This window comes from Lagenorhynchus albirostris, chromosome 11 (genome assembly GCF_949774975.1).
Source record: "Lagenorhynchus albirostris chromosome 11, mLagAlb1.1, whole genome shotgun sequence".
Taxonomy (NCBI): domain Eukaryota; kingdom Metazoa; phylum Chordata; class Mammalia; order Artiodactyla; family Delphinidae; genus Lagenorhynchus; species Lagenorhynchus albirostris.
Window position 1 is genome coordinate 3886289 of NC_083105.1, and position 27962 is coordinate 3914250.

Genomic DNA, 27962 nt, shown 5'->3' on the forward strand with positions numbered 1-27962 from the left:
CATTGGGGCCATCGGACTGGAGATGCAGCTGTTCCTGAAGGAACGAGCGAGCCTGAGGGTGAGGGTGGGGATGGGGGCCTGGCACAGGGTGGCAGGGGGGCTGATTTGGGGTGATAGAACCTGGAAATATTTTCTGGGCCTAATAGAAGAGAGTGGGAAGGGAAGAGCGTGTAAATGAAAGCAAAGGAAGAGGCCCAGATGGGACACCTAGACAGAGCAGAGCTGGCTGGAGGTCCAGTGACTGACGGGGCGAGCAGCCGGGAGAGCAGGGAGCTGGAGGTCAGTGCGCAGTGCCGAGGCCAGGAGTGCCACAGGGCTCAGGGGACTGTGAGATTTGGTTTGATGCCAGCGGCTACGGCCCACATGTGCCAAACACAGACACTCTGTAAGTCAGTGACTCTTAGCTTTTTCTACTTCCACCCACAGTTCCATTTTACAGGGTGGCCCAGCGTACACACCAACCTCTACACATGAGTGTAAGAAAGAACAGTTCTCAAAACAGCTCTTACCTTGAAACGTGCCATGTACCTATTATTTTTGTTTTAAAACTGCTGCTGCTGTTCACTAAATTGATTTCAGGTAGGATTTGAACCACGGTTTGAAAAAAGCAGGAGAGGAAAGGCACTACAAATGCAGATGGTTTTTCAGTCTGGCCAGTAACACACGCACCAAAGCTTGGCGTTAAAATCACATTAATTTCGTAACAGTTTCTTGAAAAGTTAACAGTGGCCATAAATGTCTAAACGTGGATAATTATTAGGCAAGTCATTTTCTTGAGGACAGGAATAGTTTTAAGAGTCTCGAGTGAAATGAGGAAGGCCCCAAGTCCCCATTTATGAGACGAGAAGCAGGAACTGCCAACTGGAGCAGGCAGGATGAGCTCCCTGGTTGGAGGGAAGGACACAGGGCCCCTGTGGGGACACAGAAGAAGGTACCAGGGAAACATCCAACAAGGGGTGCATTTCCCGGAAGAGATGAGTAAACCCAGTATCTGGATGCCTGGCCTTCAGCGGATTTAAGGGTGAGCACTTAGTCGAGGTTGTGGAGTGGCCCAGCTGATGTCACTGGACTTTGGGCTCAGTCCGGGGGACCCCACCTTGCCGGGGGGCAGTTTGGTGCAGGGTTGGGGCAGAGTCCAGTTTCCTGACCAGCAAAGGGCTCTGGGGTTCGGAGTGCTGCCACCCACCTCCAAAGTGGCTGAGACCTGACACATCGGCAACTTCTCTTCTGCTCCTTTTCAGTTAAATGTGTGGTGTTTTAGCTACCTGGTAGCTCCAGGTCTTTAATCACTGTGCATAATCCAGGTCCATGATGGACCAGCCACGTAAATGACTATGACATCCCAAGTGCTGTCTGCCAATAGCAAGGTAAGATGTGTGGATGGCAGAGCTGTGAAACGTGAAGGCATTTGCACCGGGAAATTAATGAAATGTGGTGAAAATCTCCTGAAGTTGGACCTCTAAACCCAGGAGGGTGGCCCTCTGGTGGCCATTGACACTGCTGTACAGAAGAAGTGGCCGGCCCCTCCCTGGGCTCTGGAAGCACCTTGGTCTCCCTTCCAGTGGTGGACTTAGGGGCCGGGAGCCAGAGAGGAAAAGAGCTTTGTCAGACCCGAGCAGCCAGACAGAAACCCAGACAGGAAGGGAAGGGGGTGACACACGGGGTGGCAGGTACCGCTTTATCCAGCGTGTGCTCTGGGGGGCCTCCTCCCATCTGTTTGAAGAGACTTCAGGTCAGGTTACGTCTGTCCTGCCTGGGGACACTTGTAGATTGGACAAGGCACCACGGCCCCCAGGAGAGCTTGGCTGTTCCCGAGGAGCCTGGGGGAGGGGGGGCACGGGATGAGAAAAGCCAGGGAGCAGGCGGGGCCAAAGGCCCAGCTCGACCCCAGCTGTGGGTGGGATGGCCGGAGCCCGTTTGGTCCCTCTCTCCCACCCACCGTCACGCCCCCAGAAGACTGATGCGTGAGCTTCGCACCCACCGTGACCCCCGGCAGAAATGCAGCCTGTGCACTGGAGATTCTCCATAAATGTGTGTTGAACGAATTCCAGATTTGGGGTTTTCCCCTGTGAAATGGGGGGCCGGGTCAGACAGCTGAGGACCCCTGCGGTAGATTCTAGAATTCCACACTGCCCACCGGAGTGGAGACAAGAGGGAAGGAGTGGACGGCCGTGACTCCTCTGGGCTCTCCAGCTGGCCAGGGAGTGTTCCCAGGGCGAGGGCCCTCTTCCAAGAGTCTAACCGCTAGTTTACCAGGGACAACTCCAGTTATGAACTCTGACTTCCAAGCATTCCCGCCTTTACCTGTGACGCCCTCTCTACAGGTGTGGCGGTGCCACCCACGGTGCGCTCTTTTCTACTCTTGATACCACGGGAGTCGCCGTTCCAAATGATGATTTGCCTTCACGACATTCACCAGAGAAAGTGCAAGCACAGCCCTCTGGAGACAGAGTTCCCTGGTTTCGTGCTGGGAACACTGGATGGGAGCCCCCAAAGCAGGTCCAATCAGCAGCTTTTCTACTGTGTGCTGTGAAGCCACTGAATTAAGACTGTGAGAAATGATCTATACGGATTAGTGGCTTTCAGGCCAGCTAGTTTTTAACAAATGTAAATTAGAACAGCTCCAGGCAGGGAGTAAGCCTTCCAGTGACCCTGCCGCCCTCCTGCTCCTGCTGCGCGCACCTCCTGTCACCTTGGTATCAGATAAGCCCCTCCTCTCCCACGCTTCCCTCTCCATCCCGCACCCCACCTCCCTAGAGCAGCCTCCCCTTAAGGTGTGGTCTCTGGCCCATCTCATCGGAATCACCTGGGTGCCCAGTGAAAGTGCAGATTACCAGGCCTGCCCCGGACCTGAGGGTCGGGGCCTGGGGTCTGCATTTAACCCATTTTTCTTCACACTAAATTTTGAAAATCACTTTTGTAGAAAGCAAGTTTGGATAATATAAATTGTGCATACTGATTAGTAATAACAATCGCTATGCATGTTTGAAAATCAGGATAATCTTAAACATCAAGACAGGCTTTAATACATTTCATTTATTTTACAGTTTAACTTAATCTAGACTGTTTAACTTTTCATACAAACTTAATTTTAAAAATAGTCACTTGCTATTTTACATACAAAAGGTTCAAAACAAATTCTTCACCTGGAGCGACTGTGGCTCTGCTCCCAGCGTGTGAGCGGGGCCGTGAGGACGGGGTCCGTGAGGACGGAGGCCATCGGCCGGTAGTGACCTCAGGTGGCCAAACACCCCCCAACCCCACGGCCCCGCTCCAGGCACGGCAGCTTTACTCAGGGTTCTGTTTTGTGTTTCACGTTTTCCAATACAATTCCTCGTAAAGTTTATTTCTGAGGGCGGAAAACCACTTTAGGACTGACTGTTCTTGTAACTTGGAGTGAAACGCAAAGGATTTCATTCTGCTCAGAACTTGAGAAGTGGCGACTCCACGTTTTCCTTGTCAGCCTCGGGGCTCAGCAGGATCAGAGGGGAAGCCAAGTCTATGAGCTGCAGGAGAGAAGCCAGAGGTGAACAGAGCGTCCATGCCGCCCCTTCCCGGCCCGCAGACCCCGAAGGACTGGTCCCCTGAAGACCAGGCTGCCTGCGGCCAGCTCCCCGCAGCTGGGCACCCAGCTGCTCAGTGAACCTGGCTCAGGCCCAGTGGAAAGGCACCTTGGCCATCGTGTGTAAGCAGCTGGAGGGAGCAGACACCAAGTTCCTCAGCCGTTTCTGCTTGCGCGGCGCACGTGAAGCACCCGGGGGCCCTGGCCCTGGGAGGGCTCCCGGGTGGCTTCCTGCTCGCGACTTGGCAAACTGTGCACTCACACCGCTAACGGTGAGGCGAGCCGAGCCATGTCGCCCTCAGGAGCCCAGTGGCCACTCTCCAGGGTCACCGGGACGTGCCTGGGGGAAGAGGAGACCCAACTGAGACCACCCAAGGCCGAAGCCAGCGAGGCCTCTGCCACACCTCACCTGTCCCACCTCGTGGCAGGGCTTGGCCACAGCCCTCCTGTCGGCATCTGGGGTGTTTGTCAGGAGGTCGACCAGGGGCCCGCTTCCAGACCCCAAAGCCACGCTCGCCTCCGGCGTCTTGCAGAAGTCGATGAGCGGGAGGTCGCCCAGGGGTGTGGCCGCAGCCCGCAGGGTGACGCTAAGCTGATCCAGGTTGACATCCACGAGAAGAGCCTAGGCAAGAAACAAGACTGAAAGGCGATCCTAGCACCTTCTGTCAGCCATCTTGGGAAGACAAGTGGGCTCTGCTTAGGTCCCACGTGACTGACAGTTTGGAAACCCAAGGAAGGAGGGCTGGGCTGGGCCCTGGTGTGGGGAGGGGCTGCGGTGGGCACCGACGGCCCTCCAGCCCGCCCACTCCCTCCTGCCAGGGGCCAACGCTGGAGCTCCCGCTCACCCACTCCCTGCTGCCCCGCCTCCCGTCTCCCACCCTTTGAAACCTGGCCACGCCACGGTCGGAAACGGGGGAGATGCAGCTTCCGTCCCCTCCAGAGGCGGGGGGTCCTGACCCCTTCCCTTCGGCAGCTGGCGCCAGAGGAGCCGGGGCCGCAGGCGACATTCCGCGGTCACCGGGGGAGCCCAGGACGGCGCAAGTCAACGCTGTCTGCTTCTCTCACCTCACTGGGTGTTGTAGCTGCAGGTGGCTGTGCTTCGTCCAGTGCTACTTCTGTGGTGACACGTTTTGAAAACATGAAATCACTCTTTTCTGGAGAAAAGTTAAGCGCCTGTGGCACAGCAGACGCAGGAGGAAAGCTCCCATCCGGGGACCAGCCTGAGGGCCCGGCGGCGGCCCTGCTGTCACCCTCTCTCACTGGCGCAGTTCTGCGGGAGGGAAGAGGGCATCTCATCAGGACACTTCCGGGCGACGCTCGTTTGTTTGGCTGTGGCTCGGGGAGACTGTTTTTGGAGAAGCGTCGTCCCGTGAGGAGCGGCCAGCTCTGGTTCCTGCTCCTGCAGGACGACTGCACAGTCTCCAAGGTCCCTCTCAGCGCCAGCTACCAGTCTGGATCCCACGTGCCTATGTGATGCCTTTTTCCATAAGGTATTAAAGAGAAGGAACAAGCGAGGACCACGTGCGGGCATCCCGCCTCTGTCCACACGCTGCGGCCACGTCCACCCTCCCGCCCGGGATGCCACCTCCTTGGAAGGCCTGGGCCTGCGGACAGGTCTGAATGCCCTGGTTACACACTCTGCAGCGGGGCCGTCCCCATCCACCTGTCACCCTGCAGATATGCTGCCCTGGTGTCTGTGTTTCCTGTTAGACGGTGCAGGGAGACCCGGCCGGGCCGCCACTTCCCGCTGCGTCTCCAGGCCCAGGACAGAGTCTGCCGCCTGGTGGGCCTCAGACACCCGATGACTCGGAACCGAATTACAGGAGGAAAGCAGCAGTTTCCGTAAATTGATACAGCGTCTTTTCTTTTTAATATTTTAAAGGCTTCATTATAATTTGAAAGAATTTTTCCCTCTGCTGACGCCTGCAAACCTACGACGCATATGAACAGAGCACTGTGACTGGCCACACGATGGGCCTGTGTCTTACTGTCTGGCGTCCCTTCTCCCCCACGTGACACACAGCCCAGCACTTTCTTTTTCTAGTCTTCTGTGTCCTCACAGAACTAAACAGACATGTACATGCCCGACACCCACTGCTGGCAGATCTGCGCACTAGCGCCCCCAGCCTTTCCCAACGCTCTGCCACAGGAGAGGATCGAGGCCTGATGCCACACTGTGCCCGTTCAGTCTCCTGCACAGACGAAGCAGGACCAGGGCCAGCGAGTGGGAGACAGGGCAGAGGCGGGTGGGCAGCATCTTTTCCCAGGAAGCCTGAGTGTGGCCACCCTGACTGAAACCCTCGAGGGCAAGGCTGGGGGCTCTCCCTGGAACCCGGCCACAAGGACGGCTCCTGAGTGCGCAGCTCTGCCCCAGGGCTCCTCCCTGTGGGAGACTCTGGTCTCCCCCAGGGGTGTAACGAGGTCCAGGCATCCTCCCCGCCTGCTCAGGCCTCCGGCCTGGACCTGGGATGTGACGTCAGGAGAGAAACACAACCAAGGAGCAGGCGGCCTGCCTTCCCCGCAGAGACCCACCAATGGGAAGGCGTGCGGTGCGGCCAGGCTCCCCCACGGCTGCCGAGGAGCGGTGATGACCCGCAGTCCGGCTGCTTCCCGACCGTGATTTCCCAGCTCATGAGCGCTTGAGGTCTTATGAATCTGACACAGACTTTTGCAGCCTTTAACTCTCACCTCACTGCAGACTTTTTCTGGGGCTCAGAAGAAAGTCGCCGAGCAGACACACGCAGGGGAGAAGCCAGAGCCCTGGGCACAGTGTTAGGGGTCGCCAGGGGCAGGCTGGAGAGTCGACGGCTGGCAGGCGTGGGCAGGGCTGACCTGCGCCCCCTGCTCACAGGGGTCCTCACGCTGCTTACGAGGCTCTGCGATGCTGAGGACCATCTAGCAGGAGTGCTGTGAGCAACCCTAGAAACACGGAAGTCTTAAGCAGAACAAAAAATCTAACAATTCAGCCATGCGCTGACGCAGTAGAAAGTCCGTGGTTTCAATGTAGAAGATTCAAGCCAGCGAAGCCCATTAGAGCCCTGTCCTCTGAGCAGGGGGTGCGGCCACCGAGCCCCGGGAGCCCTGGCATGGGCTTCGGTTCCTCAGTGGGCCCATCTGAGGTTCTGATCCAGTGTGGCTGCACATCATGGGTGGTACCATGAAATGCTCTCCATGGGAGCTCATAGGGGTCTCAAAGTCACCTCTTGCTGGCGTTAAGTATTTCCACAAGGAAGTCCAGACCCAGGGCGGGCCCGGCCGGGCACGCGAGCTGACAAGCACTCTCCCTGTGTGCACCTGCTCCTGGGTCTAAGGCCCGTGAATCAGGTGTGAACACAGGTGAGTGACTCGGGGCACCGGATGCCTGTTTCCCACGCATCTCTCCTTCCCACCCTGGCGATACCTGCGGCTTCACCTGCCAGCGCGTCCTGCCTCACTGTCAGTTTGTTTGCTTGTTGATAAAGGAGAGAGGCCGAATAAAGTAAACTGTTATCTTATTAAATAAAATAAAGTCAAGGGCCTCCCGCCCACGCGGAGCCCATGGGAGGCCAGATGGCACACGTATCGTCCACCAAGGACAGTCCGCATGCTCAAGGAGAGTCTAAACGCAGACTAACATCCCCTGAGAGACAGTCACTGCAGGATCGGGGGCAGGAGGTGCTGTAAGCAAGCTGCCGCGCCCTGCAGACTTCCGGGACCTGCCCCACGTCCATCACTGCTGAGCACTGGCAGCTCCACCACGAGCTCCAGTGAAAATAAAGACAGATTTAAACAACTGTAAGCTTCACAGTAGCCCTGGCAGGTAGGAACCGTGTCCCTGTTGTACAGGCGAGAAGACCGAGGCACAGAGAGGTGAATCGAGGCCGCCAGTGGCCATCAGGTCTGGGTCTTGCTCTGAGCCGCTGTGCGAGGCGGGAAGGCGGCTCAGCATGGCTGATACTGTAAGGGAAGTATCTGGCCCAAGCCCAGGAAGTGCCCCCCAAGTTCACATACAAGGAAATGAAGGCCCGGAGCCGCGCAGAGTGGCGGACGGCCCAGGTTGGGCTGGGGCGGACCCGGGGTTAGGGCCCTGCTGCGGCGCTTGTCCTGCCCGCCGCACCCCAGCGAGGTCCGAAGCAGCGCTCCCACCCTGGCCACATGCTGGTGCCGGGACCCCAGCCTTGGGAACAGTGCTCCTGTGGGTCAGTGACCTCACTTTTGCCCCACCCCCAGCTGACGGGCCCAGGACTGAGCTGCACTGGGCCAGGGTCCCTCCACTGTGACAACAGTCAGAGCTGGGCCGGGGCCCGGTCACCAGAGGGCCAGACGTGTGGGGGAGCAGCCCACCCACCTCAGCAGGTGGCAGTAGAGGTGGCAGCAGGAAAGCTGTCAGGGGAGGGGCTGCCCTTCGTGTGAATGACTCCCAGGCAGGCACACGTGCGCGTGTGTGTGTTTTCTTACTGTTTGCGGCACTGCTGTGCTGTGCTTGGTTCCATCCCCGCTGGACAGATGGGGAAACGCGGTCAGAACGGTAACCTGCACTAGATCTAGACCACACAGTGGCAGCACTGGGACTCAAACCGGAGTCTGAGTGGCTGAGCCAGGCCAGTGGTCTTCAAATGGGGTGCACACGAGTCACCTGGGAGACCCTGCAGGCCCAGGGCTCCACCCCAGACCACTGATCGGAACCTCCGTGGGGGGCTGGGCGGTCTGGCTGGAGAACTGCAGGTTCAGCCTGAGGACTGGCACTCCCAGCTCCGGAGGCGAGTCTGGGGCCGCCGTCACCACGAGGGACACGAGGGCGGCTCCAAGAGACCAGGCTCAGGCCAGGCATGTGGAGCCAGGCTGTGGGTTCAGAAGTTAGCAGGGGCCTCAGTTTGTTCTCGTAAGAAAAGAGTGGCACGGACACATATACACTACCGGATGTAAAATAGATAGCCAGTGGGCAGCAGCTGCATAGCACAGGGAGATCAGCTCGGTGCTTTGCGAGGGGTGGGATAGGGAGGGAGGGAGGGAGGGAGGGAGACGCAAGAGGGAGGGGATATGGGGACATATGTATATGTGTAGCTGATTCTCTTTGTTATACAGCAGAAACTAACACACCATTGTAAAGCAATTATACTCCAATAAAGAAGTTAAAAAAAAAAAAAAAGAGGAAGCAGACCAACTCAGTACCTCCCCACCGACGTGCAGGACTGCGGCCTCTGCGCCCGACAGGACTTTGGTGTCGCACCGTCCAGGGGTTCACCTGAGACGAGAAGGGAAGTGACGGTCAGTCAGATGCGGGGCAGGTGACGCATCTGCCTTCACCAAACAGGCAGTCCTCCTCTAAGTGTCCTGTGTTCCCAAGATGCAGTGAAGACGGCACGTAAAGTAGACGAAGGCCAGACAAGCCGGAGGGAAAACCTTCCGGCCCTGGCGTGTGGGAAGGGACATGTCCTCCCTCCCCGCGGACCCACCAGGCAGGGCTGTGGTGCCCAACCAGCGGGTGCAGAGGAGGAAGAGTCCTGGTCCCTCCACTGCCCTCAGCCTGGCTAATCCCCAGACGGGGACGGAGTGGCCCGAGGGACGAGGCGGCACTCAGCACACGACCCTGTCGGGTCTCCCCGTGAGCCCTGCCTGCAGAAGCAGCGCCAACACAGGGGGGTCCAGGCGGGCCCCACAGAGCCCGCCACCGCCTCGGCTCTCGGGAACCGGGAGGGCACGAGATCATCTTAAGACGTGATGTTATTTATGTGCCGTCTGGCGGTTGATGAGCATTTCTGCGTGTGTGATCTCATCTGGTCACGAGGCAACGACCAGCGGGCTCAGAGGACTGAGCCCCGGGCCGCCATCCATGGGGACCAAGTCCCAGACTCACCCGGGGGCCCCCAAAGCCGCAGGTGCCAGGCCCCCTGGCAGCACCCTGCTGTGTTTTGGAAGCCAAGGGCAGAGGCCGACCCCAGCCCCAAAGGGGAAGGTGGCCCGGGTCTCCAAGGAGGCAGGAGAGGCCCAGGCCCTGCTCCTACGGGTACCTCCTCCCCGGCCCCCCATCTCAAACCAACCTGCACCTGCCCCCTCGCCCCGTCCTCCCTCTCTGCCCCCGATCCACGTCTCTGTGCCTCTTCACGGCAAATCTTCTCAAAAGAGCTGCCCGTATGTGCTTATCCTCATCTTCCACCTCCTGTTCTTTTCAAACGTTGATCAGATCAAAGTGACCCACACACCAAAAAAAAAACGAAGAGATTCAAAACGGCAGCCTCCAGCCACACCTACCCTACTTCCACCTGGCTTGTTTCCTGAGGTGTTTACCTTCCATCTCTAAATTACGCATCCTGCTACTTCCTCGTTTTTCAAAACCTTGAGATGTCATGATATGATCCCAGCTCCCTCACAGTCTCACGGCCCCGATCCATGCGGCCGCCTGCCCTCCAGGGTTTCCGTTTTGACAACTGAGTCTAACGGAGTACACAGCCCATCTTCTCACAGTGCCCATCCATCCCGTACCTCGAGTTCGTAAGAACTGCCTCCAGGGACTTCCCCGGTGGCCCAGAGGGTAAGACTCCGCACTCCCAATGCAGGGGACCCGGGTTCGATTCCTGGTTGGGGGACTAGATCCTGCACGCGTGGCACAACTAAGAAGTCCACACGGCGCACCGAAGATCCCGCATGCCAGCGTGCCACAACTAAGACCCGGCGCAGCCAAAACAAATAAGTATTTTTTAGAAAAGGAAAAAAAAACCAAAAAGAACTGCCTCCACCTCTTGCTGGTTTCTTGTTTGGGGGCCTGTGACGAAATGTCCTGCAACCTCTGTCTTTGGGAGCGTTTCCACGTGGCTGCCTCTTGGGCTCCAAGCCCACACGTTTCCTGGAGGTCTCTCTCCCAGACCGGGCTGCGCCCCTCACTCTCACCGCCTCCTGTGTTGGGTTCCCCCTTTTCAGGCCCCATAACTTCTTCTTTCCTGTTTCCTCCCTCATCTTAGTGGAAGACTCTTCAGGAGCTTCCAGAGAGTGCACAGGAGGGCAACTATTTTTGTGGAATTTTAGATTATTAAAGTGCCCTTATTATACCCCAGTCAACCAAGGCTCAGTCCAGGGCCCGAGTCCGAAGGGCCTGGAAATTACTTCCTCCTGGAGCTGCAGGTGCTCTTCCCTCCAAGTAGCTTCTGATCCACAGAGACGCCTGCCGGTCCCCCCGGGTCTCCGTCCCTCGTGTGGTTCCTGGAAGCAGTCACGGTAAATGACACTCAGAACCAAGAGTGTTTTCAGAGAGTTGTACCCTAAAGGCTCTGCTGCAGGCTCTGTTCACACCGTCCCCATGGCTCCTCTGTGATGACAGCCAGGGTCACGCGGCAGCCAGAGTGAGCGGCCACCGCACGGGCAGAGCTGCACGTGCTCGACAGCAGGGTCGCGCCCACAGCCTTGCGGGCAGACTTCGTGGAACCACTCAGCCCAGGACGAACGACGAAAGGTGTGCCGCTATGGACCTGATGTTGCGAAGCAACAGGAACAGCCTTGCGCAGCGAGCGTGCAGATGTCAGAAGGGCCGAGGGCTGAGGGCCCCGCCTGGGCAGCAGAGGGCAGGAGTCCTGTGGCTCCACACGGCTGACAGCCGGGCGGTGGGGGACCAGTCGGCAGCCAGGCAGCGGCAGCACCTCGGCCAGAGGCGTGTCGGGCTGCGGGCGTTTGGGAAGAGGAAGCAAACGCTGCTGAACGCAGTCCACGGGCCCTGCGCCAGGGGCTGCCCCGAAGGCCCCGTCTGTCAGGGTGTCCGTGTCTGCAAACACACCAGGCTCTCCGCGGCGGAAAGCTAAACTTCACCTGCAGCTGAGCCTGCTCCTCTGAGGTCCAAGCTCACACCCGGCCCACGGAGCCCGCGGGCACTGCAGACTCCACAGGTCCACACTGGACAGCTAGTCTCCACCCCGAGCTGCTCTCCCTCCGGCCCTCCATCACCACGGTGCTCCTGCCAAAGCCTCGGGGTCACTCTGAGTCCCCAAGGCCACACTGCCTCCTGGTCTCCCAGAGCATCCCCAGGTCGGAGCCCTTCTCACCTTTGCTGCCACCACCTCCGCGATCTCTCGTCTGGACCCCAGCCAGGACCTCCCTGCTCCCACTCTGGCCACAGGGCCTGTCTCTCCCTCTGCTGAGGGATCTGTTGAAGGTCATGCTCCTCCCTGCTCAGACCCTCGCAGGCACCCGCTCTCGCACGGGTATGCCGACGGCCACCTCCACGCACGGCCCAGGCGAGCTGGCCTCTGACTGCCTCTCCGTCTCCGTCTCTTCTTACCCTTCTCCTCGCTCACTAACGGGGCTGAGGTTGCTGGTTTTGATCAGTATCTGCTCCCCTCTTCTTAGAAAGACATTTTAGCTGAGTGTAGGAAAGACCCCATACCTTAGCATCGCCTGCAGGTAAGTGTGGTCACGTGACTAAGTCCTGAGCAATGACTTCCACAGAAGGAAGTGGCATGTGCAACTTCCAGTAAGTATCCTTGGAAGGTAGGGCTTTGTTCTTCTTCACCTATTTCACCTTTCCTGCTGGTAGGTGTGAGGGCTGGAGCTGGTGCAGCCATGCTAGATGATGAGGAAGAGAAGCTAACCATGACAAAACAAGATGGAAGAGGCCTGGACCCCTAACACAACGAGAGCCATAGCAGCTCTGGAAAATCTACGTAGACTTTCAAGTGAGAGGGAACTAAACATCTATCTTGATGAAAACCAATGCTATTCTGGGCTTGTAGCAGAACCCAACCCTAACTTAACTACACATCCCTACCACTCCAGCCTTCGTTCTGTTTTCAGAACTCGTCCAGCATCTTTCTGCCTCAGGACCTTTGCACTTGCCGTTTCCTGCCTGGACCGTTCTCCCTCTGGCTCTTCTAATGGCTGCCTTCTCCTCATGGTTCAGATCTCAGCTCAGTGTCACCTCTTGAGGGAGCCTGCACTGGCCATCTAAGCTTAAAGAACCCCTCTATCTAAATTCTTCCCCATCCTCTTTTATTCACTTATGATCTGAAAGTATACTTATTTGACATTTCTTATCTTTTACTCTTAATATGTACGTTCCACGAGTAGGATATCTGTCTTACCATTACATCCCTTATACCTAAAAGAGTGTCCAGCACTGGACAACACTCCAAAGAACGGCTCATTCTTACATAAGCAGTAACTCAAGTGAGGTTGTCACGTGTTAAAGGCCACCTGTACTGGCCAGTGAAGCTGACAACTTCAAAACATTCAAGCCACTAGAAGGCATGTGTTTGAGAGAGGAGGCCAGAGCTGTGCTCCCCCTTCATCAGCTCCATGCAACTCCTTGCATTATACACATTTATCAGATTAATTCATCTTGACCAAACGCCCCGCCTACTACTTGCCAGACACCATGCAGGGCTTTCCGCCTGGTAGCGCTGCCAGGATGCCGGGGCAGGTGGCGAGAGCCCAAGGAGGCTGGAACTGGGGGGCAGAGTACTAGAGAGGAGGGAGCTACAGAGAGAGAAGGAGCTCTAGAAACCTGAGAGGGACCCCGAGTCCTCACTGCATAGAGAGCAGCAGCACGCACATGGGGCAGGACTCCCAAAGAAACAAGAACCACCACTAGGAACACTGCCAGCACCACGCAGGGCTGCGAAACACACCAACTGGCCAGAGTGGACACCTCGTGGACACAGCACACTCAGGAGAGGCTCAGAAAGGCCACACGTTAGTTGCAGGGCTAAACTATCCCAAGAGTAAAGGCCAAGACCTGCCCCATCAAAGCTCTAAAAGAAGCCCCGAAAGGATCAAGTTCTCCTGAAATTTAACTGCCTGCCAAAGGAAAATTCAACTTCTTAAGGAGAGACAACAAAGTCCAGACATACAAAAATATAAAATGTATGATGTCTAGCAGACAATGAAAAGTTATTGGGATGAATTGGGAGACTGGGATTGACATATATACACTATTGATACTATGTATAAGATAGACAACTAATGAGAACCTACTGTAGAGCACAGGGAACTCTACTCAGTGCTCTGAGGTGACCTAAATGAGAAGGAAATCCAAAAGAGAGGGGATATGTGTATACGTATAGCTGATTCACTTTGCTGTACAGTACAAATTAATACAATATTGTAAAGCAACTATACTCCAATTAAAAAAAAATTTTTTAAAGGTAAATCTATAAACATTAAAAAAAAAATTATTAAGCATGTGAAGAAGCAGAAAAATGTGACCATAACCAGGAAAAAATTAGTCGATAAAAACAGACCCAAAATGATGGGGAAGATGGAATTAGAAGAAACAGACTTTAGAACAACCATTATAAATATGTTCAAGAATTCAAAGGAAAACATAAAGACCATGAGGACAAAAATGGGGAAACTATAATGTCAGAAATGAAAATTTAACTGGACGGGCTCAAGGACAGATTAGACACACTGCAGAAAAAGCTGTGTACACATGGGGACGAGACGGTAGAAACTATCAGAACTGAACCACAAGACAAGAGGCTGGGGTGGTGCGGGGAAAACAAAGCTTCGGTGACCTAGACGACAACATACAGAGGCCTACCACACAGGTAACTAGAGTGCCAGGAAATGAGGGGAAGCAAGAAAAAGTACTTGAAGGAATAACGGACACGTTTTTTTCAGATTTGATTAAAAATATCAACCCACAGGTCAAAGTAGCTCAAGAACCCCCAAGCAGGATAAACACAAAGAAAACCATTGAAAACACCTAATAATCGACACGCTGGAAATAACAGGAGAAAATCTTAAGAGCAGCCACGCGACAATGACGTGTTACATAGAGGGCAGGAATATAATACAAGGTAAGAAGTTCACTGAATCATCCAACACAAAGAAAATTAGAAGACATATATAAAGTGCTTTAAGTAAAACGAAAGCAAAGAAACCACCATCACCAAAACCAACAATTTTTTAAATTTCAAATATAATTCGTTCAATATTTTTAAAACACATTAAAAAATAAATAAAAATAAAAAAATAAAAACACATTAAAGTTCATCTATTACTTACCAGTAGAACACTCGGGAATTTTAAACTGATTTGTAGCGGTGGGCATAACCTTCGCCTTGGAATTCAGACAGGAATCGCGCCTTCTTGTACTCCCGGTCTTATTCATCTGAGAAGATTGTGACAAACTGAGATGAGAGTTCAGCCCGGGGCCTCCCTGTCCTGGACTCTGGGGTTGGGTGAGAGCTGCTCTGGTGGGCGCCCTGGGCTGCTCCGCTGTCGACTCAGCAACTCCGGACCTCTGGCTCTGCCTGCAGGACACGCCTGCAGGGCCCGGCTGCAGACACAGCCGTGGCAGGACAAGTCCCGGTCTGCCCGACTGGCTGGTGTTGGGCTGGGAACTGTCCGCAGGAATGCTTGGACGGTCCCTTGGCTTCGCTGGAAGAGGAGACACAAAATCTGGTTATCGCTCAAGCCGATGTTACTTTTAAATTATGAAGTTATTTCTCTCTCTCTGACACACACACACACAAGATATGCTAATCTACCTTAAAATATTTTCAAATGAGGAAAATTACTTATTTCTATCATGGTGATTTCCATATTAAAAAAATATGACATATGAACAATATTCTGTATGTCCATCAGGCAACATCCTCAAACACGGGACAACCCAGATGGCTCGTGGCTTAGCTGAATGTAGTCTCAGGCGCCAATTCTGGACACAATTACCAAGATACATATAAGGATACGTAAGTTCAAGCTCTCCTATCTTCATTGATTACGTCGACAGCAGAAAACTACCCTAGCTGAACAGGTGAAAATGGATGGTCTGGACACATGCCCCACCTGGCCAGCCAGGGAGGTGGGGAGGAAACATGAGGAGAAGACAGTCCTTACTGGTCGGTTCCTTTAAATTACAAGGAAGCTGGGTCATATCAATTATGAGCGTTACTTAAATCAGCATAGTAGATAAACTAGGGTGAAAATACTCAGCTGCCAGTATACGCAACACAGAGCTCAATCTGGTAAAAGGTTCTTAAGAGAAATTTAAGAGAATGACTGAAGCCACAGCTCATGTTACACCGTGTTAACAGTTTCACAATGCTCTCCCCATCACACTGTGGAATCTGACCCTGGTGATTCTGCTACGCACAACAGAGAAATATACACTCACCAGAAGCCTCCCCTCAATCCGTCTCAACCTCTCCCAGAGGCAGGACCAGAAATCGTAAACAAAAATGGTGCTGATGCCCAGAACCATTACAGCAAAACAGACCTCACAGCACCTAATGTCATGGAACTTTTTTTCACTGGACACATGCCACATGCGAGACACAGGAATGAGACTTTACGTGGTTCTTCTAAGGCCCACAAGGACACCGCCAGGGAGGTGTCATCCCCTCAGTTTGTAAAGATACAGGAACAACTTAAGTTCTCTTAACCACCAACTAACAGGATTCCAAATCAGATGAGTCTCATCCAGGAGTTTAGACTTCTCACATTTTGTATACAAAATGCACACCATGCTGCTTAGCCTATGGTCACAGTCTACACAGCCAATATAACTTGAAGACAGCTTCGTCCTAAAGAGCAGGAAGTCGAATGCCTCTCCCCGTAGCCTCCTAGGGTTTCTCCCCTACCGCTAGATGGCACCCTTGGCTTGCAAAGATTAAAAAGGAGCTTGAATTTAAACAGGTTTGGGAGTACGGATTTAATACACACACAGGAGTTACAGGGGTCCTATGCCCTAGACTACCTGGAACAGCCCTACTTTAAAAAAATCTGTGTCTAATCACATGGCTGCGGCCGGCCTCAGCGTCCTTCCAGGTCGGCTGGCACCAGGAGAGCGTGCCCACGTTGTGACTGCTTATCCTACCCTGAACCAGGGCTGCCCATCAGAGGAGGACAGGGACCCCAACAGTCTCCCCTGCCCCAGACCACAGCAAGCCTTCCAGAACCTTCGGCTGAGTGGTCCTGTGACAAGTCTGGCAGGAATGGACAGCGCTCAGGGCCGGCCTTACCTTTGCCAGCCGCTGGAGAAGCACACAGGCTGGCACTCACTCCCGAGACGGACCCTGAGGAGGACTTTCTTGCAAGACTGCCAGCACATCCAGGTGGCTTTAACATGGTTTTCTTCAGCCCAAACTAAAACAAAGACTTCATTACTACCCATGGCTTATTACTGCAAAAGTGGGGTTTTTAAATGGCTTTTAATAGTTTACAAATTGTCTTGAATTTAAGGAAGAAAAAGGTCGAGCAGTACTTCCCACGGAGTGGCCAACAAAGCCCTGCGTGAGGAACACCTGGCAGCCTGCTCACGGCAGATCTGGGGCCTGGACCCTGGCCTACGGAGTCAACAGCTGCGAGGCCCAGCACTGGGCAGCCTTAACGAGTACCACCAGTGACGTGGCACTTTTCACAAGCACACACACCTCAACGCTGGAAAATAAACAGCGAAGATGTGGACGGTAGTCCCCATGCCTGTGAGGGGCTGCAGTTTTCAGAGCACCGATGTTCCATCTCCTCGGTGCACGGACGCAGTGAGGGAGACCCTGTGCTCAGAGAGGCTGACGTTCCTCAGTCCATTTGGCTCCCCGGGGGCAGAGGCCGGCCCCTCACGCATGCCAGGCCTGTGTGCCCTGCATTTCGCCAAGCTGCCTCTCCTGTCTTCAACCGGGTCTTATTTTCAACCTCCCTAACCTATTTTCAACCTCCCTAACCTTGATTTTAATCAAGACGCATCCCACGTGGGGGACTTCCCTGGCGGTCCAGAGGTTAAGACTCTGCGCTCCCACTGAAGGGGGCCTGGGTTCAATCCCTGGTCGGGGAACTAAGATCCCACATGCCGCATGGCGCGGCCTGAAAAAAAAAAAAAAGACACGTCCCCTGTATACAAAGCGTCCCCTTACTCCCTTCGACCACAGGCCAAAGCCCCCCTCGGCACTGGCCAACCCACCTTGTTTGGAACAGGGAGCGACCGCTTGCCTTGGACCACGTGGTTTCCACCAGCTGGCAAGCTAGCAATGTCCCGGGCGGCACATGGCTTGTCAGGGGGCACGCTGCTGTGGGAATCCTTTTCATTTAGGATTTTCATCCTGGGAGGACCAGCTGGTTTCTCTTTCATGGGCTGAAAAATTGTAAATTGAAATGTGAGAACTACTTAGTCTTTCACAATGTACAGATACACGAAGGCTTCAGTTAGAGCAACTGCAGCCACCATCCATCTCCCAACACATGGTCCTCAATTCATCACCTGGATGGGGCTTCCCTGGTGGCACGGTGGTTAAGAATCCGCCTGCTAATGCAGGGGACACGGGTTCAAGCCCTGGTCCGGGAAGATCCCACATGCCGTGGAGCAACTAAGTCCATGTGCCACAACTACTGAGCCTGCGCTCTAGAGCCCGCGAGCCACAACTACTGAGCCCTCGTGCCACAACTACTGAAGCCCGCATGCCTACAGACCGTGCTCCGCAACGAGAAGCCACCGCAGTGATAAGCCCACGCACTGCAACCAAGAGTAGCCCCTGCTCGCTGCAACTAGAGAAGGCCCGCGCGCAGCAACGATGACCCAACGCAGCCAAAAAAATAATAATAAAATAATAAATAAAATTCATCACCTGGATGGAAAGGAATATGGCGGTTCACTTCCTCCGCCAAATTACCAGACAGAATGGTGATGGAGCTGGCTTCCTCACTGAACACAGGGCGAAATAATACCAAGACAGACCATTAACAGGAGGAGCTCTTCTAGAGCGCCTCCTCAGTCAGAACTCTTATTTAAGGGTGATAATGAGGAAACTGGTTCCAGTTACATAAAGTTTAAAATGCTGTACAGAACGGAATCATTCATTAAATGGTCATGCCCTCCACCAGAGGGGCTGCTTAACTGCAATAAATCTTCATCTAGGACTGAGCAGAGTCCAACAGAGAATAAATTCCTGACATTCAGGTACAAGGGCATTCATGGAACAAATCCACACTTACATAAGTAACCCCTCACACGAAGACTTCATAAGAAGCAAAAGCAGCTCATAAAGCAGGAACTTTCTCTTTCCTTTACACCATTTTTAAAATTGAGACACACTTCCCGTAACATAAAATTCACCATTTTAAAGTGTGCATTTCTGTAGTTTTTATACTCTGTGCTGTGCAACCACTTACAATGTAACTTTAGGTCATTTTTGTTGCTCCTAAAAGAAACTCGTGACCATTAGCGGTCACTGCGCATTCCTCCAACCTCCCAGCCCAGACAACCACAGATATACTGTCTTTAGAACATGACCTGCCTATTACGGTCACTTCCTGTACATGAGATCATACGACATGGGACCTTCTGCGTCTGGCTTCTTTCACTGACCTCGTTCCCCAGGGTCATCTGTATGTAGCCTGTGTAAGTCCTCCATTTCTTCATGGCTAAAAATATTCCACGTACGGAGAGACCACATTTCCCTTATCCGTTCATCAGCTGATGGGCATCTGGGTTGGTACTGATTTTGGGTTATTATGAATGCTGCTGCTATGAACATTGCTACACAGGTTTTTGCGTGGACATACGTTTTCAATTTTCTAGAGAATATGCCAAAGTGTGGAAATTGCTGGGTCATGTGATAACTCTATGTTTAACTTTTCCAGGAACTGCCAAGCCAAACTGTTTCCACAGTGGCTGCACCACTGCACAGTCCCATGAGCGACGTACATCCTCACCAACACTTGGTGTTTCTTCTCCTAACTACGGCCATCCTAGCAGCTGCCTTGCAAAGACACTTCTAAATAGTACAATCAAGTGGTCCAGCTGTGTCTAGAGGCGATCCTCACAGGGGTGACCCGTGTCAGTGAGTCACTCTGGATGTGAATGACTCACCCCACAGAAACAATGTGGGGAGTGATGGGGGTGCCCAAGTGAGCTCAAACGCTGCCTAGGGGTCCAACTAACACCTCACTGACCAAAAACTCAGCTCTCTGGCAATAGAGCACTACTTAGGACCAGGAAAATAAAAGGACCCAGAAGAAGCAAAATTATACCCCAACTCCCTGTCCTGAGTCCACGTGTTACGCACAGAACCACGTTGCTTTCATTCTAGAAACATCATTTCAGAAGTTTACATCCAAATGATTTCCAGGAAGAGGAGTTTGCATGATTAAAGGAGCAGTCTCAGCCCTGGGGAAGCAATGGTCGCACGCCCCCGTTGGTGCAGGGCTCTGCATGCCAGACCCACTTTCAGCTTGGTTCAATGCGGGGTTCTGATAGTAGGGAGTCGTGTGGTTCCGGAGATGTGCTCGTAGAGGGAAGCGATTTTCTAGGCCCTTGCTGGGTGTTCTGCATCGACCTAAACCTGCTAACAACCCCACAAAGCATCATTCCTCTCTCACTGGCTCGGAGAGCTGAAGCCTGTTGCCGAGGGCAGCGGAACAGGGAAAGGGCGCAGGGCAGGCTCCAAGCTGCTCCTCCCTGAGGCAAACCCAGGAGGCGGCTGTAATCTGACACCCACCCTCTGCTGCCCCAGAGCCCTCCCACAAGAGCCGCTGGGACCCCCGCTTCCCAGAGATGGCTGGCCGCACCCCACTGCCCCCTCCCAAGGCAGTGCATCCACTCGTGCCTGGGAGGGAACAATCTAAACTCAGTCATGGTTAAGGAGGGAAACCAATGGCCATTCCCAGAGGGGGGATTTTTGGAAGAAGTTGCTTGTTAACGCACATAAAATCCCTAACGGGTGGAATGCCCAGTGCTGTAACAAAACAGAAGGCAAGATCTCAAACAGAATTGAGCAGGAGGTGTTTTTAAGTCACCACAGCAGCGAGGCAGCCCCGCCCCCGCGCCCCAAGCCCCGCCCCCGCGCCCCAAGCCCCGCTCCCCGCGCCACTGGCACTGCTGCTCCTGGACGTCCCACGCCTGCGCTTCGGAGCCTCAGAGCAGCTGCGTTCCCAGGTTCCTCCCCACAACAGTTTCTGTTCTAGGGCACAAACCAAGCGGGCTCAGAAGCACGGCAGCGGCTGGCTCCCCAGATAAATGTGCTGCTGGGGGTCGTGGCTACCTTCTCCAGGGCCGAGGGAATGCTTTTTCCTCTAAGAGACGAGGCTCGGGGCAGCAGCAGTTTGCTGGTGACCTTTTTCTGAGCGCCAGCCTGGTCCGGAGGGTGAGCAGCGCCTGGCTCCACTGGCAAAGAGGAGCACGAGGCGTGCGGTGGCCCCGGCGTCTGGGGGCGGCTCGCCTGCGCAGGAGCAGCCGGCAGGGCCGCACCCGAGGGGGGCTGGGAGCCCCAGAGCGGCGGTCCCCTCGAGGGGCTGTCCGGCAGGTGGTACGTCTCCCTCTTCAGTGACTTGGGGCTTTTCTTCGCTTCATTTTCCCTCTCAAAGAGGTGTATTTTTAGTTTTGATTCCTGTATGAATCCTTCCACTGCCTGGCTCCCGGGGCCTTTGGGCGTGGCAGCTGGGGCCGCCTTGGCTTTGCTGTTGCTTTGTATCTGTAAGGCCAGTAAGTGAGCTTCTTTATAAACTTCCACAAACTTTTCCCCAGTCAGAGGACTCCAAGATGCTGGCAGAGGAGGCTCTTCCGGAATCTGATGATTTAATTCTAAGCTGGCAGCAATACATCTTTCTTTATGGCCAACAGGTCCAAGAAAGACTTCATCATCTTCATTGGCACTATTTTATCAGAAAAGGATTATTAATAACACGGGCATTTAAATGAAAGATTAACTGAACGTGGTTATACAAAGGCCAGGGAAGAAAACTCATTTGTTTACCTTGAAGAAGACAATGAGAGATCAAAGTCAAACTTCTCATCAGCCAAAAGAAGAGTATCTGGGGAGGAGAAAGTCAGTCGTTACTTTAGGGATGGGCTGCTAACGAGAAGACATCACCATAGTCTCTACAGCTGTCAAAACTAGTTTGAAATCTCACTTCCAAAAGTGTGACATCATTATTTTAATAGCCACATTTTCTTAAGGGGCGTTAGATTATCTTATTTTTTCCATTTCCTTTTAAAAGCAGCATCAGCCATTCTGTGTTTGCTGAGCTGCCTCCAAAGCCTAAGTCCTTATTTTTCAGCCCTTATTTTAAAGATATAATCGAAAATGCATTCGCCGAGTCACTGGAATAGCTTTGCAAGACTAGGTAAGTCGTTTTCTGGTATAGAACAGTTTCAGAAGACCAGCTGCCTCAGCTCCCCTAGAATTAAATTCCCCATTTACGGAGTGCACCTAGTCCTCTTTCAGAAGCAAATTCAGCGTTACTCAAGCGCACGGCAGGGCTCCATGCATACCTGTCGACTGTCGCCTCTCCTTGGAGCTCATCCTGAGCGCCCAGATAAAACTGCTCCCCGTGCCCTGTCCACCACAGCGCCTTCCCCAGCCCTGCGTGTCCACGAGTCTCCACTGACAGACCACGGGCTCTGGGGCAGCGGGTCCCTCGGCTGGGACGGCCGCTCGCTCCTCCAGCTTCACACCCCACTCCACTCCTGTCCTCCCCTAGGGCTCCTGCAGCCCCCGGCCAGACCTCTGCCTTAGCACCCCTATCCTGTAAATGTCTCTCACCAACCAGGCTGTAAGCTCCTCCAGGACAGCAAATGCCTGCTAACTCTCCCAAACTCCCCAATGTCCAGCTAAGGGCCCGGACTCAGCAAACATTTATCAAAATGCAATAAACTGCTATTTCAATACTATAAACTTCAGATACCACTTTCACAAATCTTACTTTATTTGATCCTAATAAACAATGCACCATGCTTATCAAAACCATAAAATTTTTAAATATACTGATAGCCTAATTAGGTCCTACTTAGTCAATTCAATTAATCCTAACTACCTAATCAAGGAAAAGCTAGAAAGCACAATTGCACAGAAGAAATAAAGAGAAATAAAGAGATTAAAAGATTCATAAGCTAGTTTGCTCAACTCTGTGCACATAAACCTAAGAACTTGGCTGACAGAGATAATGTTCTAGGAAATAGAATATTTTTTGTATTTAAATGATTAAAATCGATTTATTTGCAAACCTGACTCCAAAAGAAAGAAAAAAAAATCTTAATAGTTCAATTATCACAAAATAACTGGAGAAACTTATTGAAGAGCCATTCTCCCCAAAAAAGCACAAGTCCTAGACAGTTTCGCAGGATGATTCTATCAAACCTTTCAAGAATACGTCATTCCAAAACCATTTATACTGCTCCAAAGGACAGGAAAAGAGAAGCCTTCCAGACTGCATCTATGAAGCAAGGACAACCGTACCAAAAACCTACCAAGTTTGCTCTAGAAAGAAAACTAAGGACTTGGCTTGCATCAACATAAAAACCCTAAATAGGCATATTTGCAAACAGAACCCAGCAACACATTAAGAGTCGATGATGATGCCTCTATCATGAGCAAGCGAGGTTCTGCCAGGACCTCAGGACTGCAGGACAGTTTAGTTTCACACAGTCTAGTAGCATGATCACATTACTAGACCTAAGTGGGAAGCCAGGGTCACCTCCACATACACTGACAAGGCACATGACAAAACGCTACGTACATTGTTGACTTTAAAAGAACTACAAAGAAAGTAACAGACATATTTTATCATATAAGGAAGTACCCATTTCAACCCAAAAGCCAAAATTAGATTTAATGGGATACCATCAGAAGCATTCCTCCTAAAGCCAGGAGCAAATACATATTATCAGTTAGGATAGATTAACTTATGCTGAAGTAACAAACAATCGCCAAATCTCAAGTGGCTTATAGCAGCAAAGCTGTATTTCTCACTCAAACTGTCTGCCAGGGCCCCGTGCCATGTCCCCCTCACTCCAGAACCCAGGCTGACGGAGCCTCCACCATCGGAAGCGCTGCTGGTCTTCATGGCAGAAGAAAGGGAAATGGCAAATTCCACATTGGGTCTAAAAGACCTACAAGTGACACATAACATTCCCCTTTCACTGGACATCTGAGGCAAATCCAACTTTAAGTGGGCAGGGAAGTACAATTCTACCATGTATCCAAGAGGAAAAAAAAAAAAAAGCAGAAATACTGATGAACAGCACTACTGACTACCATCTACACATAAATTAACCAGCAAGCCCACATCGGGCTTAATGGAAAACTAAAGAAGAAGTTTCTTTAACGCTGGCAGCGTGGCAAGGCCATCTACGGTCACAATTCTTCATTATTGTGGATGCATTAACCAACACAATTAGACAAAGGAAAGAATTTGGAGGTTAAAATTACCACAATGCCCAGATGCTATGATTACAGACACAAGAAAAATCAAGAAAATCAACTAAAAACTATTATAAATTGTAAACGGATAAAAGCACATGGCTGACTAAATTATTACACAACAATCAACAGCTTTCAGGACATCCCTGGTGGTCCAGTGTTTAAGACTCCGCACTCCCAATGCAGGCGGCACGGGTTTGATCCCTGGTCAGGGAGCTAAGATCCCACATGCTGCACGGCACAGCCACAAAAAACAAACAAACAAACAACACCTTTTACATCTAAAAAGAACGGAAGATACAGTGGAAGAAAAGACCTCATTTACTGTAGCACCAAGGAAATGCAAAACACCTAAGAACAAACCTAACAAGAAATATGCAACATGGATATAAAAAAAAGCTTAGTATATCATAAAGGTAACACATCAAATAAAAGGGGAAAGCGGATTATTCAATTAATGGTATTGAGATAAACTTGATAACCTTTTTTGGGGGGGAAATATATGTATCTGAAGTTTGATCCATACCTCATACCATACCAGAACAAATTCCAAATAAGTCAAAGACTTAACTGAAAAAATGAAACCCTAAGGGAACAAGAAACCATGGGGAAATCACTTTATAACCTGGTGTGCAGAGGTCTAACTATGATACCAAACTGGAAGCCATAAAACAAAAAGTTGACAGTCCAATATACTAATAATTTAACATCTCTGCATGGCAGAAATCACCATGAGCAAAGTTAAAAGAAACAAGCAGGGAAAAGAACACGTGCAGCTCACGTCACAAAGGGCCAACTGGTGAACAGTGCTGTAAGGAAACAACTAAGGCAGAACGGAAGAACAGACAAAGGATATGAACAGAGGAAATTTACGGGAGATAAAATGACATGTTCTTAAATATATGACCAGAAGTCCGGCCGCACTCAAAAATAAGAGTAATGAAAAATCCTGAGATTCCGGAGATTCCACTTTTCATTCATAAGACTGTTAAAAATCAAAAAGTTTGATCTGTAAGTTACTACAGCTCTACAGAGGGTAACCTGGCAGTATCTACTAAGTAAGAAATGCACATACACTTTGACCCAGAAGTCTACCGCTGTCAAGTATCCCCTATTATTATTATTATTTTTGGCTGCGCTGCACGGCTTGTGAGATCTTAGTTCCCCGACCAGGGATTGAACCCGGGCCCTCAGCAGTGAAAGCGCCAGAGTCCTAACTACTGGACCACCAGGGAATTCCCCCCATGTTATTTATTGCAGCAACATTTGTTACAGCAAGACACCAGACACAAACTAAATGTTCCCGGATAGCAGATAGGAGTACAGCACAGCCCCACAGCGGAATGGAACACTACTTAGGCTCAAAAAAAAAAAAAGTAACACTTCATATATTGATATACAAAGATCATCAGGATAAATTAGGTGCAAAAACCAAGATGCAGAACAGAGCTCTATCTGCTATAGAAAGGGGGACTCAATGACACATACCGCCTTGGCCTTGCACAAGTTAGGTCTGGACCACCCAGGAGACCAATGACATCAGTGGCCTTTGGAGGTGGTAACTGGGCAGCTGAGGGATAAAAAGGAGATGGAGACGTACATTTCACGTTTTACGTGTCTGAACCTAGGAAGTCATTTTTACAGGTCACTGCTACAGACTTCCATCTGTCTGCTGTGGAGAAAGGAATCCCGGACCGGGAGTCAGGGGAAAAGCCTTCTACACCAGGCTCCGCGACTGGCTCCAAGTGACCTGGGCTGGCTGCCTTGTCCATTCTGCAAACTCGGGCCATGTGCTCCCCTGGGAGTGCACTGTCCAGTGGGCACACTAAGTGAAAGGCAGTGTGGTGAGGGGCCAATGTGGAGGTGGGGACACCTCTGAGGAAGTGGCCAGTGGCAGGAGGAGGTGGAAACATAGGTAGGATCAGAGCCCGGACAGCGTCCAAGCCATGACAGCCTTTTACTTTATCCAAAGTGGGACAGGAGCTATTGAAGGGTTTTAAGCAGAAGAGAGATATGCTCTAACTTTTATGTTTAAAAGGTTACCCTGGGGGCTGTGTACAGTGTATCAGAAAAGAAGCAGGTAGTATCTACTGAAATTACAGTGCACACACTGGAAATTACAGTGCACACTCTGCAAAATATACAAGTAGGTAGGGACTTCCCTGGTGGCACAGTAGTTAAGACTCCATGCTCCCAGTGCAGGGGGCCCTGGTTTGATCCCTGGTCAGGGAACTAGATCCCACATGCCGCAACTAAGAGTTCACATGCCGCAACTAAGGAGCCCATGTGCCACAACCAAGAAGCTGGTGAGCTGCAACTAAGGAGCCTGTCTGCCGCAACTAAGACCCAGCACAACCAAATAAATAAATAAATATTAAAGAATAAAATAAAATACTTATGAATAAATATTAAAAAAATTAAAAAGTAGGTGGAGGTGAGTTAACATGGCTGAGACCAAGGTGGTGGCATTTGGGTGGAACTGGAAAGAGGTAGATGGATCCAAGCTATATGGTGGAAATGACAATAACTGATGATTGAACGAATGTGGCAGCTTCACAACTTACACAGCTGGGTGAATGGAGAGGCAATTTACTTCCATGAGAAAGACAAAGAGCCTGCTAAGAATGGGGTGGGAGCCAGGTACCTGCTGAGTTAAGAGGTGGGAGACATTTACGTGAAGATGCCAAGTACAAGGGCAGGTGAACACACAAGGCCAGAGCTCAGAGGAGAGGCTGCGCTCAAGACAAAATGTGGGCACCACCAGAAAGGAGAATGGATTTAAAGCCGTGGGACTGTCTGAGAACCTGTGCGGGGAAGTACAAAGAGACCCCAGACCAGGTCCCGGAGAGAGGAAGAGAAGCCTGCAAAGAGATGGAAGTACACCAGCCAGGGAGGCAGGAGGAAAACCAAGATGCCTCAGAAGCCAAGCAAGGAAAGTTTCCGGAAGGAGAAAAGGTCCAAGGTTACTGAGAGGACAGAAAAATGAGAGCAGATTTGGCAACACGGATGTCCTCAGCGACGGATAGAGGCAGCTTGAGTGGAGTGTCGGGGCACAGGGGGTTGGCAGAGGTTGAAGGATGTGAAAAAATAGTGAAGATTCTTGAAGTCTGGCTCTGAATGAGGCACACGGCAGTGGAGAGGGAGCGGAGGATATGGGACAAGTCAGATAATGGGACCTATCTGCACGTCGATGATGAACGTGAGTTAACGGACAGGCAAAAAAGTAAGGATGCGAAGGGAGGGTGACAGAGGGCTGAAGGCCTCAGGAAGCAGCAACGGGGGATTCAGCAGGCACGTGGAAGGGCCTCGGAAGGGGGGATAGAAGAGGAAGGGGGAGAAGACTGCAGCGGCAAATACTGTTCTAGATCCGATGAAGCAGCACCGATGACTGGCATCCTCTAGGATGGTTTCTGCAGAATGGAGTAGTTAAGGATACAGGGAGACCCAGTCTACTCGCATGGGTGTTGTGAAAAACAAAGGATAAAGGACGTCAGCACGCTTTAGCAGAAAAAGAGGGCGTGGCCCTTAACTCATTCTGTGAGTCTGCTGTCACCTCCACACTCAAACCTGACAGGAACAGAACAAGACAGCAAAGTTACAGACCAGGCTCACTCACTAACGTGGTGGCCAAGATCCTGAACAAGTCTTAGCCAACAGAAACCAGCAACAAGCAAAAAAAAAAAGGCAACCTCAAATCCAATTCCATAGATATCCGAGTGCCTATCAAGTGTCAGGCACTGAGGACACTGCAGTAAATAAAACCGACAAGAATCTCTGCTGTGACAGAAGTTAAACCTGGGGGGTAAAGGGAATGTAGAAAAGCGGAAAATAAAGAAGTTAGAGGGATGCAAACTCCTTGAAGACAGGGACCAGGAGTTCAACGGGTGCAGAGCACGGGATGAGCAGTGAATAAATAAAGGAGTTCTCGCAGGACCTGCATCTTCCCTGAGCTCCCCGAACCAACAGCGCTGTAGTCACAGGGACGTACCATCCTTCTTGGGAACCTCCATCTCCGCTTCTCGGGCCAGGCTGGCTGAAGGCACGTCGCTGCCGTCCCCTCCTTGCGCGGCGAGGGCTGTCAGAAGTCACTGCTGGGACCAGAGGCAAGAAGGTGAGCGGGTGTCAGAGCCCAGGCCCCGGGTTCCTCCAGCCCCAGGGAAGCCCCGCAGCGTGGGCCACTGCAGCTCGGACTAGGCAGAGGGGGCTGGCGGCCGCGGCGGGTCAGGGAGGGACGGGGAGGCCGGTAGAGGCCACCTGAGCCGCAGCCCGAGGCCCTCCGCGACGCACACCCCGGGCTCGCA

At 52.1% G+C, this 27962-nt stretch overlaps 1 protein-coding gene across 1 annotated transcript; it reads right to left on the reverse strand.

Annotated features, from left to right (window-relative positions):
- Positions 1–3042: 3042 nt before the first annotated feature.
- On the reverse strand, positions 3043–27671 carry GTSE1 (G2 and S-phase expressed 1). Its single transcript, XM_060165538.1, has 11 exons — positions 27650–27671; positions 21217–21274; positions 20506–21115; positions 17430–17600; positions 16495–16618; positions 14534–14908; positions 8714–8786; positions 6251–6481; positions 4628–4832; positions 3972–4184; positions 3043–3506 (listed from the first exon to the last, which is right to left on the reverse strand). Exons 1-11 carry the CDS (start codon positions 27669–27671, stop codon positions 3423–3425), a joined length of 2166 nt encoding a protein of 721 aa, XP_060021521.1. The 3' UTR covers positions 3043–3422.
- Between the last annotated feature and the right edge of the window lie 291 nt (positions 27672–27962).